At 47.8% G+C, this 16,111-nt stretch overlaps 1 protein-coding gene across 7 annotated transcripts in view; it reads left to right on the forward strand.

Moving 5' to 3' along the window:
• Xpnpep1 (X-prolyl aminopeptidase (aminopeptidase P) 1, soluble) overlaps positions 1–15,706 on the forward strand; it is a 64,575-nt gene extending 48,869 nt beyond the window's left edge. For 6 of the 7 annotated variants that reach the window (XM_005403764.2, XM_005403767.2, XM_013504118.1 and 3 more), the window contains 11 exons: positions 672–761; positions 1,899–1,949; positions 3,235–3,293; positions 3,425–3,502; positions 5,457–5,528; positions 7,339–7,399; positions 8,343–8,412; positions 9,202–9,375; positions 10,376–10,452; positions 11,543–11,641; positions 15,173–15,706. In XM_005403764.2, the coding sequence (XP_005403821.1) occupies positions 672–761; positions 1,899–1,949; positions 3,235–3,293; positions 3,425–3,502; positions 5,457–5,528; positions 7,339–7,399; positions 8,343–8,412; positions 9,202–9,375; positions 10,376–10,452; positions 11,543–11,641; positions 15,173–15,301 (960 nt within the window). In that variant the 3' untranslated portion in view covers positions 15,302–15,706. Of the gene's footprint in view, positions 1–671; positions 762–1,898; positions 1,950–3,234; positions 3,294–3,424; positions 3,503–5,456; positions 5,529–7,338; positions 7,400–8,342; positions 8,413–9,201; positions 9,376–10,375; positions 10,453–11,441; positions 11,501–11,542; positions 11,642–15,172 lie in introns of all 7 variants that reach the window. The other variant, XM_013504119.1, reaches the window with a different exon arrangement.
• Positions 15,707–16,111: the final 405 nt, after the last annotated feature.

Below are 16,111 nucleotides of genomic sequence, written 5' to 3' on the forward strand. Positions count from 1 at the left end.
AGAGAGAGAGAGAGAGACAGAGAGAGACAGAGAGAGACAGAGAGAGACAGAGAGACAGAGAGAGACAGAGAGAGACAGAGAGAGACAGAGAGACAGAGAGAGACAGAGAGAGAAGAGTAGCAATTTGAGAAGCTCTATGCAAGTACCAGCTGCACCGGGCCTCCTTCCTGTCACACAAAGATGGATTCTAACTTGTTCTCAAGTTGGGAAGACTCTTCCCAGCTCTTTAAATACCAGACCATCAGCAGTAGCTGAGGGGGCAGCACTGACTGGGAAGGAAGGGAGCAGGAGGCCTCCCTCCTCAGGTCATCTGCTTCCCTAGACGTGGCAAAGCCTCCTTTGTGCAACAGGAGAGGGGTCATTTTGGCCAGGTTCTCAATGGCGACGGCAGCAGACTTGGCAAGCAGTCCCAAAGAGCTGCGAGGCCTGGAGGAGGGCACCTTGTTTGAGGGGCTGCTGTTTTCAGTGAACTCCAACCCTGTTATCATGGTCAGAGTCATCAGCTGAAAGGAGAAGTTCTCTAGGCTCTGGAGGACAGCTTGTGGGTACCAAGTAGGAGCTCTTTAAATGATGTGTTTTAAATGTATTTTGCTGGACCAAAAAGGAACCTGCCATGGTCCGGGGTGGGTGGAGCAGGCCTTGTTTCCCATTCTCCTGTCCTTTGCCCCCAGGATCACCGCTGCTGTATGCCTTACACCCCCATCTGCATTGCCAAAGCTGTGAAGAATTCAGCTGAGTCAGAAGGCATGAGGCGGGCTCATGTGAGTACGGTAGCCAGTGCAGAAGGCAGGGTGTGGGATGGTCAGAGGCCCAGCTCGCTTACCTGCTGCGTGACCTGTGCCTGCAGTGAGGTCAGGCTCTCCCGACCGTAATCTTCCTGGCTTTCCAGAGTCAATGGGAGAATGAAATAAAATATTTGATGGGGAGCCAAGGTGGCACACTACTGTAATCCCAGCTGTTTGGGAAGCTGAGGCAGGAGGATCCTAAGTTTGAGGCAGCCTGGACAACGTAGTGAAATTCTGCCTCAGAAACAAAACAGAATTTAAAAAAAAACCTTGATGGGTTACATCTTTACAAAGCATGTAACACATAAGACAGAAGCAGACTTTGATGATATAGAGCAGGCGTCCTCAACCCCTGGGACACAGACTGGTGCTGGTCCATGGCCTGCTAGGAACCGGGCCACATGGGAGTGGTGAGCTTCCTCCGTATCTGCAGTCACAGCTCACACTGCTGCCTGAGCTCTGCCTCCTGTCAGATCAGTGCAGCATGAGATCCTCATAGGAGCATGAACCCTACTGTGAACTGTGCACGCCAGGGATCTGGGTTGTACACTCCTTTGAATCATCCTGGAAACCACCCTCCCCTCCCAAACTCTGTCCATGGAAACACTCTTCCATGAAATCACTCCCCCGTGCCACAAAGTCTGGGGACTACTGATATAAAGGTTGGGAATGTGGTGATGATGAAAAATAAAAGGACGAGGTTGTGTTTCCAGGCAAGGGATGGATCTAGAAAGACTGGGGCCCAGAGACGGCTTCTGACAGCAGCAGGTCTTTCCTGGCCTCCGTAGGGCAGGAGTTCAGCTTGCCTTGCCCGTGCTCCTGCTCTTCCTGACTGCCTCAGCTGCTCATAGCAGAGGGGCCCTCTCTGTGACAGTGGGAATTGCCACAAACTGACTTGCAGGAAATGTCCACAAGTAAAGCGCTGGTTGCTGATGGCTTGTGGCCCTGTAGGGGCCGCCCTGTCCGGATTGCTGTAGGGCTGGGCTCTGAAACTGGCCACATAACTTTCAGTAATAACTTAAAAAATGTCTCTGTTTTTTATTTGTTTTTTTGAGATAAGGTCTCACTATGTAGTGCAGCGCTGGCCTTGAACTCATGTCTCTTTTTGAACAGATTAAAGATGCTGTTGCCCTCTGTGAACTCTTCAACTGGTTGGAGAAAGAGGTTGGTTCTTAAGTCTTTACTGAACGCACAGATAGAGCTTATTCTGAAATATCTACATGTGATTGTGACAGTGGCCTCCCCCCGGCTCTCCTGACCATGCAGTCCAGTCCTCGATCTGATTTTAATGCTTTTTCTCATGGTAGTTCTTTCTGTAACTTCGGTATGCCTGCATATATTTAAAAATTCTTCAGTTGTATAAAATACCATAGTAGCAAGGAGGAAGAAAGGCATTCCTTAACAGTGGAGCTTTTTTGGGTTAGGGAGTCATCACGATGTAAATTTTGTTATAAAGAGAAATGACCCTTATAACATTATTATAGGCAAGCTGATTGTACTTGAAGAAAAGGATCTGTGAGTACATTTTGGACTTTAAGCCATAAAACTTTTTATATTACATTGACTCTTGACCCTTTATTTTTGTCTCTTTATTCCTGTAGTTGACAGGAGGGCGGTGTCTTTGTGTGGTTATTAAGCAGTGTCGTGTTCCCTTTAAATATTGTATACATGCTCTCGTCAGACAGAGGAATTATCGTCCTTAGTCCCACCAGTGTTAACTGCTTTTCCTCCCATATTTCCTTCTGACTTATTCACCCATATAAATTATTTTCCAAAACATAAATCATTTTTATATGTCTCTCAGTGTTTAGAATATGATGTTATATTTTACGTTACTCATGTAGGCTCATGATGTTTTGGTGTTTCCATGTGTTTTGAGGCCTTAAGAAAGGATTCAAATGGAGGCTACATCTTAATGGCTAGACTGATTTACTTACCCATTCCTTTGATTTTTGGAACCAGAAATCGAACTCAGGACCTTGCACTTGCCAGGCAGGCACTTATGCCACTGAACTACATCCCTGGCTCTTCCTTTGATTTTTGATTCTTTTTTTTTTTTTTTTCTGTTATCAGTGATATGCAACAGTATCTTCACATTTGTCCTTTTTATTTCTTTAGGATAATCTTCTTAAGAGGATTTCATAAGAAGTGATAGTTTTGAATTTTTAAACTTGGACGCATTGTTTGGGAGGTTTGGACATATAGTACTGTGACAAAATAGTTGAGTGAAAAATTAAGAAATAGAAACTCTTCTGTTTTATGTAGCTTTGGTGAGAGCCTTTGGAAGTTCCCTCCCAGTTAAAGAGCAGACATCAGCTGACTGCTGTAGGCTGGACAGTTGGGACATGGGAACTGAGGAAAAAGCAAGCTTTTAATGTATTGCTTCTGCCGTGTATGAGACACACATGAATTAATCTCACTAGGTGATTTATAAGCACTTTTCTTGTAGGTTCCCAAAGGTGGTGTGACAGAGATTTCAGCTGCTGACAAAGCAGAAGAATATCGCAGGTAAGGAGCTGGTGTGGGGACCTGTGGACCTCATGCAGATTTCTTGGATGAATCGAAGGAGTCTAGAGGGCCCTGATTCTCAGCGCAGTCGAAAGCTTTAATCTGCTGTGTTTTGTGTGTGTCTGTTCCAGGCAGCAGGCTGACTTTGTGGATTTGAGCTTCCCCACTATTTCCAGTACAGGACCCAACGGCGCCATCATTCACTACGCGTAAGGCATGCGGAGGAGCAAGTGCCTGGCTTTGCTGCTGCTTCTGCACAGGAGCCTGAGCAGGGGAGAGACATTATTTTACCCGAGGCCCCTGTGCCCACTGTGTGTGTTTGTTGAGACTGTGAAATCGGACCTCCCAGATCTGTCTTGTCCTGTCTTGTCTTTTCTTACTTTTCTTTTCGTACTTTCTTTTCTTTCTTTGTTTGAGATGGTCTCGTTACGTAGTTCATGCTAGCCTTGAACTTGCTGTGTAGCCCAGGCTGTCCTTGAACTCACAGCGATCCTCCTACCTCAGCCTTCCGAGTGCTGGGATTACAGGCGTGTGCCGCCACGCCTGGCTGATCTGTTTTCTCTGAATTCCCAAAGCCTCTGCCTTTTGGGAGCTCCCACCGAGGCTCAGTGTGGCATTTTCTACAGTGAAGTCCATGCCTGTCTCTGTTTCCTTTCTGAGGTTTCAGAAGCTATCAGTAGCCTTTGCATCGTGATGACAGAATCTTGAGTGTTTTTCTTTCCTGGTAGTAGCAGCCACCTTGACGTACTAGTCTTTGCATATTTTGAGCCCAGTCACCTGCATTCCAGAAACACTTAGCACTAGGTGTGGGGCGTCTTCTTTTGGGTAGAGCTTCCTTCAGCTGTGAGACCAGCGGGGCATGGAGGTGCTTAGGTGTGGCGGGCAGATCTGCCTGTGGAGGCGCGGGGAAAGATAATGAGGTATGGCCATTAGGCTTCAGCTTTGCCACCCTCGCCTGTTTCACTTTGTACTAGGAATTTGGGGCTCTTTGTCTGCCCACCTGTGGTGTGCCCAGCCAGGGAAAGAATGCTTTGTCTCTCTGGCTGTACTTGGGCACACCTTCTTCCCTTTTAAAATAATTGCCTAGCTGGGGATACAGCTCAGTGGCACAAGTGCCTGTGTAGCAAGCTCAGGGTCCTGAGTTTAATTCCTTGTATCCCCGCCCCCCGCAATTTGCCTATAGAGCTTTTAGTCTTAGGTCAGATTTTGAAGCTGTGTGTGGGACATAGTCAACATGTGGCAGTGCAGCTCCCTCACGTTAATGCCTGTGTTCCAGCATAAAAATATCAAAGGGACTTTAGTTTAACTTAGACAATGAGTCCTAGCTGAATACTCTCCCAGAGTTTTTCATATGATCAGAGCATTAAAAATTTTCTAACCAAGGGGCCAGAAATTTGCTTCTCCATTGGTGTTTCTTTGTTGTAGGCTGTTGGAAGTGGGGCACTGGAGGCTGGGCTGTGTGTGGTTTTCTCTGTAGTTGTTCGGCTTGTGTGCTTGGCTTACTTGTATGTTGCTGGAGAGGCAGGTGGAACCCGAAGGGCAGAGATTAGAGTGCTGTCTTCCACACTTTGGACATTTCACAGCACGCTGGTGATGTCTAGAAGGTGGGGAAGTCGATCATTTTTTAAAAAAAACTTTGGAAAAGCGCCCCAGCATAAGAGTCTGCTAATCCTGTCCATTCGCCCCTGCATTTCTGGTGGTGTCAGGAGTGAACGGTGAGGCACTGCAGGGCTCAGACTGACGGAGGGACTGGAGGCTGGGGCAGGGCCTGTGTAGTGAGGCTGTGCTGACTGCAGGCTGCCCCGGTCCCCTCCAGGATGCAGGGTTAGTCCTGTTGCTTCAGTGGATTCTCATTTTCATGACTTCCACAATTATTTCTTGAACACCCATTTTGTTCCCGAGACAGAGAGAGATAGATACAAAGGGATGTGTTATTCTTCCTTCTCTTGAGTGCTTTATTTAGTTGGGGAGAGAGATTGACAGAGTTTCTGAGTAGTAGACATGTATACTAAATGGAACGATTAATTTATTGGGTAACTTTAACTTTTTCTTTTGATATGACTTAAAGAAGTTTTGGGAGCCCAAGACTCTTGTATGCTTTCCTTTCAGATTCACTAAATGTTTATGTTTATGGAATAATTAATTTTTAATTAACTTTCTTAGGCCGGTCCCTGAGACAAATAGGACCCTGTCCCTGGACGAAGTGTACCTCATTGACTCGGGCGCCCAGTACAAGTAAGTGGACCCCAGCTGCTGTAGGTCTGGACTCTGGATTGCAGGTGGACGAGTAGGTGAACTCGCTGGGCTCTGGCTGAGGGTGACGGTTGCTAATCGCACTCTGCGCTGGCCGCTGCTAGAATTGTTTCTCCCTTGTCCTTTTTCTCACCCCTCGTTGAAATACCCTGTCGTGACTCTGTTCCCACAAAAGACCGATGGACAGAAGTTTTTAGTCCTTGGCTGGAAGTTGTTAAAGTACTAAATAAATGTGAAATAAAGCAAGCTTCGGGGACCTTTGCAAAGTGTTCTGTCCCAGCCCATAAAACTGCCTGCCAGCTCCCGGTACTTGCAGCTGCCCCAGGGCCTTGTGAGGGAAAGATTAACTTGGAATGAGTGACTGAGAAGGGAGGGCTGCCCCTGAAATCCGAATCTCCTTCCAGTCTTGCTGCTTTCGCGGTTGTCTGCTCTGACAGTTTCTCAGAGGTGAACTGAGAGGTGGCTGCATCTTCACGCGGAGCCCGGAGCACGAGGGAGAGTAGAAACTCCGCACTGAGAGAGCGGGTGAGGCCTGTGAGGGGCCCATTCCTGCTGGAGTTGGCACCGTGGCTAAGCGAGAGCCCAGCTTTTAGGGAGCCCGGCAACTCTAACTTAGCCAGTAACGATAGCTTAGCCTTGGGGCATGTGGGGTGGTATCAGCCCAGAGCTAAGGGTCCTGGGATCACTTGATGCTGCTGTTCTGGTATGAAGTTCTGGGTTTTAAGAGGGCTCTAAAAGTTGTCTTTGCTGGATGAGGCGTGCGTGTGAGGGTGTGTTAAGAGCGGTGTTTGGGGGTTTTTATTGTCTTTGCCCAGCAACCATCTTGCTTCCCTGGTGATAAGAAACAGATGTCGGCGCTCTTTTCCTCGCTCCAGGCTTCCCTGTACTTTGTTCTCCTCCCTCTCACTCATGACACGGTGCTGCTGCTGTCCTGGGAGAGTCTCACACCCAGATTGTGTGTGGCAGGGCTGAGTCATCTCTACTTTAGCAAACCATTTTTGCCTTCACCTTTCGTCTCAGTTTTTATAACGTCTTTATTGAGATGTATATTCATGTAGCATACGATTCACTCAAAATATGAAATTAATATTTTTGTATATGCACGGAGTTATGAAACCACCACAACTAATTTTAGAAAATTTTCATCACCCTAAAAGGAAACCTCATACCCAGCAGCACTCAGTCCCCTTTTTCCTGTGCCCTAGAGAACTGCTACTACCCTGTCTCTGCGGATACACCTTTTCTACATCGTAGAAGTGGAACGATATAATACAGGATGTTTTGCATCTGGCTTCTTTCACTTAGCATGATGTTTTCAGAGTTACCCATGTTGTGGTGTATATCAGTACTGCATTCCTTTACACAGTTCCGTAATATTCCATGGTATGATTAAGCCTCATTTTGTTGATCGACCCACGAGTTCTCTTCATGAATGTGGTGAACAGTGATATGTAAATTTTGCTTTCAGGTCTCTTTTTTTTGCCTCTCTAATTTTATTTATTTTTATCAAAATTATACTTGTCCATAGTTACTTTTTAATTTTTATAAGTATGTGTTTGCAGTACAGCTTTCCAGCCTTTTGGGTATATACCTAGGAGTGGAATTGCTAGCTCATATGGTAATTCTATATTTAACTTTCTAAGGCAGTGCAAACTGCTTTCCAAAGTGGCTGCTTCATTTGCATGCCCACCAGGTATGTAGCAGGGTTCAGATTTCTCCACATGTTCACCTTTCTCATACTTGAGAAAAATCTTACTTCCAACCCTAATTTGTTCTTTTCTGTTTTTGAAAGGGATGGAACCACAGATGTGACACGAACCATGCACTTCGGGACCCCAACAGCCTATGAGAAGGTAAGGTAGAGGCAAAAACTCAAGAGATCCTCTCTGCTTTCTTAAGAAGAGCTCGGCTTTTCTGAAAAGGGATTGTGTAAGTGAATGAAAATTATATGTGGGATAGTAAAATGGCTCCTTTTTGTGGAGTCAGGCTTACCTGCTTTATGATTTCCATCTAATTAGTCATTGGAGGGCATGTTGGTTGAGCTCTGAGTGACAGCGTCTGTCTGAGGGAGCTCCTTCAGGAAGGTTATCCTAGGAAGAGACCTGCAGTGCGCGGATGGCCATCTTGGTGCCTTTCATGTCTGTTTGTAGGGCCCAACACCTTAGAAGACCTTAGGCCTTAGGTCCGTTGTCCCTTTAATGTGACTCTTCGCTATGGAAAGAGCCTTGGGCAAGACTGAGGAGTGTGGATTTCTCTCTCTGCTCCTTCCCGGCCAGCCACTGACCTCTGAAGAAGCACTTTCTTGTCCAGGCAGTGGGGGTGATCCATGAAGATAACATGTAGTGGGGGGCCTGGATGTAGAAAGCAGGCTGCTTGGTTGTGAGGTCAGATCCTGGCACCTAGGAAGTGTGACCTAGCCCTGCCGCTTGGTCCCTCTGTGAGTGGGGACAGCGTTCGTGCCTCCACCGCCAACAGTGGGATTGATGTGTGGGCACTGTACTATTAGGCCATCAGTACTTTGGCCACATTCCTTGGTCTTTCTAAGGCTCACATGACACAGAGTGTAACCAGAATGTTTATTATGTAGTTAGGTCCTACAGGGTCATTTTTTGGGTTTTCTGGAAAATTGGTCCATGGCCAGACTTTTTATCTACAAGATTGTTTTTTCTTTTCACTCTGATTTTCTTTGTGGTAATGCTATAAACTTTAACCGGCAAGGTTTTCTGAACTGTCAGAAAACTACAGGGTTAAAATCTGTTCCCTTCTGCAAAGTGCCCCCTGGGTTTTCTTTGGCAGGAATGCTTCACATACGTCCTCAAGGGCCACATAGCTGTGAGTGCAGCCATTTTCCCGACTGGTACCAAAGGTAGGTGGTTCCTTCTGTCACATGGCAGGTCGTTTTTCTTGTTCAGGAAGCAAACATGTCTAAGTATTAGTGGAAAAACATGTCCGTTCCTTTGCTGGGTCAGTCCCTAGCCCACCTCAGCCCCAGGAGAGTAGGGGCTATTTCAGTGAGTCTCCTGGGCCCACTGACTGGGCTCAGCGGACCCCCAGGGAGCCAGTCTTAGGATTGAGCATGGGATCCGCTGTGATACTTTGGACTACTTAGAAATTGGGTGACATATAGGTGGCTTACAGGAGTGGGCCAACCAAGCATGAAGGCCTCAGGACCCAGCGGGAGGTTGGGTTAGCCTCTTGCCTGCCCTTTGGCATGGGAGCAGTACCTCCTTGGATGATCCTTGTGTGATTTTAGACCTGTACTCCTTTCTTGATGACTAATGGATGGGGCAATGGACTGTGAATGGTTTTATGGCTGTGCGCTCTCTCCCTGAGCCTCCTGGCTGCTTGTAATTTGATTAGAATCTCCAGTATGTAATAGTGAAACTTCAAGGTCACAGAGCTAGGAGAGGAATGTGCATTGTGCAGCCTTCACTAGCAGTAGGTGCCTATGCCCTTACCAGCGTCCAGGACAAATGACTCCTCCCTCGCTTCAGACTGAGTTCTGCCTGGCTGCCTCTGATCGTTAGAAAGTTTTTCCTGGTGCTAGGCTGAAGTCTGAACTCCAGTAGCTTTTACCCTCTGGAGACAAATGTAATAAATCTGATCTCTACAGTTCTATACAGAATTCTCCAATGACGCTTTGTATGTCTTTCAGGCCATCTTCTAGACTCCTTTGCCCGTTCAGCTTTATGGGATTCTGGCCTGGATTACCTGCATGGAACGGGACACGGTGTTGGGTCTTTTCTAAATGTTCACGAAGGTCCTTGTGGCATCAGTTACAAAACGTTCTCTGATGAGCCCTTGGAGGCAGGCATGATCGTCACTGATGGTAGGTGTCCTTCACATGGAGGGCGTATGATACTTTGTTGTTTCTTATGTTTAATTATTTTAAGATAAATTGGCAATGATATCTTCCTCCTGTCACCTTGAATTAACAATAAACTTTTTGATTTGTTTGTATCATTGAGCTTGTACTGGACATACTGTATTCCACATTCTTAATATATTACCTTTACCCTTGTCATTGCCAAATCGTTGTAAATAAACTTAATGTCTACATCTATTGAAAATTGGGTTAAATAACCCTAAGTTATTGCAGGCTGGTCAGGCCCACAATCTCCCAAGTGAGTGGATGGTGAAGGCTTAAATAAATAAGACAATGGAAATGATTTTAGGGCTCCGGGAGGGACTAACTCTCTTACAGTTTCGGTATTCTCTGAGTTTAGCCAAAGACTTCTCTGGGCAGCCTGTATTTATTTGGTTTTCAAACAAAGGAGGAGGATACTCAAGAAAATGCGGGAATCTCGCAGGACCTTGGGAGAGTTTTCCCAAGTAGTAAATTATGTCATTCAGTAGAACTATCTTATCTTTAGGTTGGCATTTATTGTAGGAGTGTGGGGCCTGCAGCTGCAGTCTCCTTGTAGTAATTGGGGTTGGAGCCAAACGTCTTCAGCTGTGGCCTTACCTTGTCAGACAAGGTGCCTAAGCTTCAGACAACTCACAAGTAAACACAGAAAGCCAATTGGTTAATATTAAATCCTGCTCAGAGCCACTTTGTAGTGGTCGCCAACATACAACCTTGTGTCCTATGCATATACAACATGGTTTGTTTAGCAGGTCCCCTGTTGCGGTACTGTCTACCCTCTAGCCAGCTTTCAGAGCTTCAGAGCTTGTCTTTCTGTACCTCAGGTGCCTAAAGAGTGGCCGAGTGGGGGACGCGGCATCTGCAGGCCCTTACGCCCGATGGGAGGGTCTTCCACCTGTTTCCTCTTGCGGGTGGGACACTCCTCTTGGGGATCTGGCTGCTGCTTACTTGGGGTTTGTTTCAGAGCCAGGGTATTACGAAGATGGGGCTTTTGGAATTCGCATTGAGAATGTTGTCCTGGTGGTTCCTGTGAAGACCAAAGTGAGTATTTTTTTGTTTAAAAAAAAGACAGAGGTCAAAAATGTGCCATCCTGGGGCCGAGATGAAGCTTCCTTTGCTGTATACAAGGGGCTTTACTGAAATCACTCTCCTTTCTGCAAGGCCGGAAAGAAAATTTTTAGTGAACTGGGACCCAGAACTGGGACTCATGGAATCCCGAGGTGGCCCCTGCTGGATGTAGCTTGAACCTCTGAGTTTATTGGAGCTGGCATGGAGTCATGAAGTTCCCTCCATCTGGTCAAGGGGCTGGTCCCCACGCCTTTCCAGACTCTGAGACAGGGCAGGGTCTTGGAAGCAGTAGTTTTACTGCATTCCCTGGGTGGTTTCCCTCAGGTAGCATTTGGGAACCCTGAGTTATGTCGTGGTTCAGGCCTCACAGGCTGTCCAAGAAGGGTGCTTTACCCTCTTCTCCATTAGCGAGAGAGGCTGCTGAGATTTAGGCACAAGTCTTTTCTAAAAGAAATAAACAGTTTCTTTCCCTTTGGTGATACAGTCACCAGAAGGAAAATGAATAGTTGCAAGGAAGTAGCTTCTTAAGTATGCAAGGAAGTTCACCTCGGGTTTGCTATCTGCTGGTGGGAGTCACTGTTCTTCACAGTGGCCTAGGGCCTCACTTCCAAAGGCTGCAGAGAAGACAGACCAGCTTGCTCTAGTGGCCTGCGGGACGGCCGTGTCAGCACCTGCTGGGTTAAGGCAGGCCACACAGCTGACTTACAAGTATGATTTTGGGGGTCTTACAGCCCAGCAGTCTTGGGGTGAAGACCAGAGATGCCCTGAGCACAGAGGCCCCCATACCTGGCTCCTGCTTCCTCCACTGCAGCAGACAGCAGTCTGCGGACTGGCTGCTGGGAGCCACTTCGTGCCCTTGTTAGGCTCTTCCTGATGGCACAGGTGTTAGAAAGTGGAGCCGTCTGCGTCCGTGCCCTCATTAAAAATGGTGACCAGCTGACTGCTTTTTGGCTCCTCGTTAGGCCTGGCTCTGAGGGGCACCACTGTGGTGAGGAGACCTCATGGTGGTTCGTCGTAAGAGGTAAGAGGAGTAACAGCTGCTGTTTTCTTCCCTCTCCCACAGTATAATTTCAGTAACCGAGGAAGCCTGACCTTTGAACCTCTAACTTTGGTTCCGATTCAGACCAAAATGATAGATGTGGATTCTCTTACAGACAAAGAGGTAATGGGGAAGTTTTGCTGGCAGAGATGTTACTAGGGGTGTGAAGAACTTCCTTTCTACATTTAGAGGTCCGGGTCCACTGAGTGGACATCAGAAGTCAGCTGAGGACCTAGAAACTTCATCTGGACTTTTGGACCTCTAGGCAGAGGTGGTCCTGCTCCCCGGCCTTGTGGGGCTCTAGGGTTTGTGGGAAGGAATAGTGTGCCATTTGTTTTTCTGGAAGAAATAGCTGTACTATTCTTCCATAGCTGCGCTAGAGCATGTTTACAAACATGAGCCCATGTGTCTTCCCTACAAAGAGCCAGATGGATGGTGGGGCCTCTGGGCCATTGCACTTGCCAGATTGTTTGCTTATGTCGCATGCAACGTTGAGGAAATTGGAAGCAAAATCTATTATCTGTCCAGTTTTCACACAGACCAGGAGAGGAGGTACTGCTGAAGTCGCTCTTGGGTCGTGAAGTCCTTTACAAAAACTGGCTAAAACAGTGGTTCTTACCTCACTCAGAGGATTGCAGGTCTTAAATCCTGGAGTAAGCCCCCAGGCTCAGGAGATGAGGTGAGGTGGCAGGTCAGGTGACTTAGAGTAGGGCTTCAGGGATCAGGTAGGTGATCAAGATTGAGAAAAAATGGGTCAGAAACATGGCAGGAACACTCAGCACTGGACAGATGAGACAGTTCTCACACCAGGAAGCCAGAAGCCAGGACACAAATTCCAGAGAAAAGCAGAGGTCAGAATTCCCAGCAAAAATCAGTTGATTGATGTTGTGAGCTAACGGCAGAACAAGCATGGCAGAATACTTTAGGACAGGAAGTTCTTGTTACCCAAGGCAGCCGCTGGCATCGTCCCAGGATCCTTTGCGTGCCTCTTGAAGCAGGACTATCCTCAGTGAGGCTTACTTGGGCCTCGTTTTTGTCACTAGGGGAGGGGACTCTGAGGGCTCAGGAGCTTTCCTGCTGATGCTGTAGAATGGGATTCTGTCTGCTGAAGCCTCTTTTGTTTTCTCTAATTCATAGATGGGTGACAGAGGCAGGTCGTCTACTTCCTGCTTAGCTTTTCTCTATGACTGGGCACCTTTGCCTGGTCATCAGTGCCCTTGGTTCAGCCCAGCATTCCTATGCAGAGACGCTGAGGGGGCCTGCTGATGCTGGTTCGCTCAGCCTGTAGATAGATACTGTGCGGAGCAGGAAACCCAGCCCATTAGCGGTCTGGTGTCAGGTGTTTCTTCAGTGGGAAGAGTCCTATGAGCAGTCCCTTCTTCAGCCTCTGAAAGTGATGCCTTAGGTAAAAAGGAACAAAAATGCTTACACAGGCATGGGAACCACACTACGTGGAAGTTCTGTCCTCATGGGAATTAGTATCTCTTGTAATGACTTGGGCACAGCTTCCAGAGTCTTAGCAAGGGATTCTCCAGTGAGTCGTTTGGTGCTCTTGGAAGCCCGAGGATACAACTTCCTACCAAGTAGTCCTGGGTCACAGTCCTTTCTATGCACACAAAGTATAGAAGTCGGCAGGAATTTGTCCCATATGCCACTCTGCTTTATTCAGGGAAACAGCACATGTGGCTGGGTAACTAGGCAGGAGAAAGTGTGACTGATACTCTCAGTCCACCCCATAACTTTGGAAACAGACCAGTGGGGTCTGTCTTATCCAGTGGTTCATTATTGTGCCTTTTATAGCCAAGTCCCTGAGATATTTTGGCCAATAACTCTTTATAGGGCAGATAATATCTTCTTATCTTGATAATCATAATCAAGTTTCCCTAAATAAAAGCAAGCAACAGGATTTAACATACTAAACAGAGTACTGTACCATTTATTATCTCTTTTAGCAAAAGATCCCTTTCCTATATGCCGTGTAGTAAGTCTGGGGCTTCATTCTTTTGAAGGCGTGGGACTATCCCATGACAAGGTTCTGTCCGTGGGGCTATTAAAATGCCTAGCCATTCTGATTACTGTCTCCCAGTCTGTTAGCAGCACTTTAGAGAGTTTTGGGATTGGGTCTGCATTCCCTCGTTTGTCACCAGATGGCAGCAGAGGACCTTGGTCAGATGGAATTTGGGCAACCGCAGACTGTCAGGGCCTGGGAATGTTGTTTAGTGCCCACTGAGATTGTCTGTTTTTTGTTTTTGTTTTTTTCCGGTACCAGGAATCGAACTCATGACCTTGTGCTTGCCAGGCAGGGGCTGTGCCGCTGAGCTAAATCCCCAGCCTCCCACTGAGGTTGTCTGCACACTCCCCCACCACTTCCTACCTCCAACCCACAGGACCTTGGGAGTATCTCTGTGGCTCCAGCGTTAAACCAGGCTGCTGGTGCCACCACCTTCACTGTTGAGCAGCTTTGGATGGCAGGTGGCCTTGTGGCTGACACACAGCAGTTCACTTTTGAACATTGCCCCCCGCTACTCCCCGCCGTCTGAGGAAGGCTCTTATCAGCGGGGATTAGGGCCTTGGTTCTGCCAGAGACAGTTGGCAACCTACCGTTTGTCTGCCTTCAGTCCCTTGTGGGCTGGTGGGCCCGTCTTGACTCCTCAGCTGGACTTCGGTACCTGGTCCAGACTCCTCCCTGAAGCCAGCTCCTTTGTAATGCCACTGCCTCCACGAAAGGCATGGGGCTCATTCATGACAGCCACATCAGTGGCCGTGTCGTTCCTGTTGGCCTTGCCGCAGCTAGGCGTGTGGTTAGGTCCACCCTGTGAACAGTGAAAACAGTGGCTTGTCCTTCCAGCAAAACTTGCTTCCTTCTAGACCTCTCCCCACACTCACAGGAAGGAGATCACCTTTTGTCTGCCACAAAACTGTTACCATCAGCACCTTTTTCCTTTTAATCTCTTTATCTCCTGGTTGGGTGGTACATTCCCCCAAAGGCTTGAAAATCAAGTTTACTCCCAACCCTGCTCTGTCCTTGACCACCAGAGGTTTTGGATCATGTAGACAGCTGTACTCACAAGACCCCCCTGGGCCTGCTAAGCCTAGTTTGTTCCACACTGTCAGTGGGTGTGAGGCAGAAAGCTTAGTGTGTTGACAGGACGGCTTCAGTGTGGTTCCGGGGGCGTGCCTGCAGCGGTCCAGGGGCCGGTCAGTCATACCCTCCCCTCAGTTGGATCAAGTGAGAAGAGTGAGTCTGTGTGGGTGGGTGCAGAAGCTGTGGGTTTAGTGACGCCTACCCCATCTCCTGTGATGGTCTGTGGGCATGGCTTCCAGGGTTCCCCTCAAGGGGGTGCCTAGTTGTAAGTTGCACTGCACTCAGGGAAGACCAGAGCCGTGGCTTGCCAGCAGGAAATTTCAGTTCCTGCGTGGTCGTTGTCAGTCCACGGCCAGTAAACGTTTCTGGGAGGATTTTTGCCATAAGCAGGGTAGCCTGGTCCCATCTGTTTCTGCGGATGTAGACACAGAGAAAACCCCGTCCATCCCTTTCCCCCCGTCATGCGCGGGGGAGGGGTTTACTCTCAGCATGGGCCGCTTGCCGTTCGGGGGTGCAGCTCGTGGGTCACACTGTGATGGTGAATATGGTGTCCTTTCCTCTCCCTGCAGCTTGACTGGCTCAACAATTACCACGCGACGTGCAGGGATGTGATTGGGAAGGAACTGCAGAAACAGGGCCGCCAGGACGCTCTTGAGTGGCTCATCAGGGAGACGCAGCCCGTCTCCAAGGAGCATTAATAGTCCCTGGTTCTGTTTTTATACAATGCTCTGGGGAGAAGAAGAAAGGCAGCACACTGCTGCCGTCTTTCCCTTTCCTCTTCTTTCCCCTAGGTCCCTTTTTACTTTTAGACTCTAAGAAGAACTGAAAACATTCTTATCCTGTTTGATATTTTCTTGTAAACACTCGGTCTTTTATGATTTTTTAATTGTTGAGAGTGAGCCAGGAATAAAACTACTACATCAGGAGGAGGGTCCCCACGTAGCCGAAGACTCCAGGAGGGGAGACCCCAAGCTCTTCGGCCAGTGGTGGTGGACCGACGAGTGCTCCATGACGGTCATGTTCCAGGTGCTAGTACATCATTCACAGTCACCTTGATGTCCATGAGACTATTTATGATCAGTGAATAAAAATGTCAAAACTCTGCCGTGTCTCAGCTGTCTCTTTCCTCAAGGTACTGCAGCGCTGTGTGTCGGCGAGCTCAGCACCAGGGCCGCTGGCCTGTGCGGCAGGTGTTTGCTAGGGGGAGGTCCCCTTTGAGGAGGGAACCCTGGCCCCGCTGCATGTTTCCTAGCTTAATTGTAAGCACTTGTATTTTCTCTAGAAAAACTAGTGTTTTGGTGTTTTTATTTCAGGTTTTAAAAAATTTATTTAATTGATTAATTTTTATTAATGCGTGTTTGTAGTGTATATAACATCCCTCTGTGGTGTTGGTACACGCACACAACACACCCTGAGGCTTCTTTCACACTCCTCACCTCTTGGTCCTCTTCCCTTTTGCAAAAGATCTAGTTCTCTATTTTCTGTGATCTATCTTTTGTTTTGCTCTT

Source organism: Chinchilla lanigera, unplaced genomic scaffold (assembly GCF_000276665.1).
Source record: "Chinchilla lanigera isolate Chin_1 unplaced genomic scaffold, ChiLan1.0 scaffold00084, whole genome shotgun sequence".
NCBI lineage: Eukaryota > Metazoa > Chordata > Mammalia > Rodentia > Chinchillidae > Chinchilla > Chinchilla lanigera.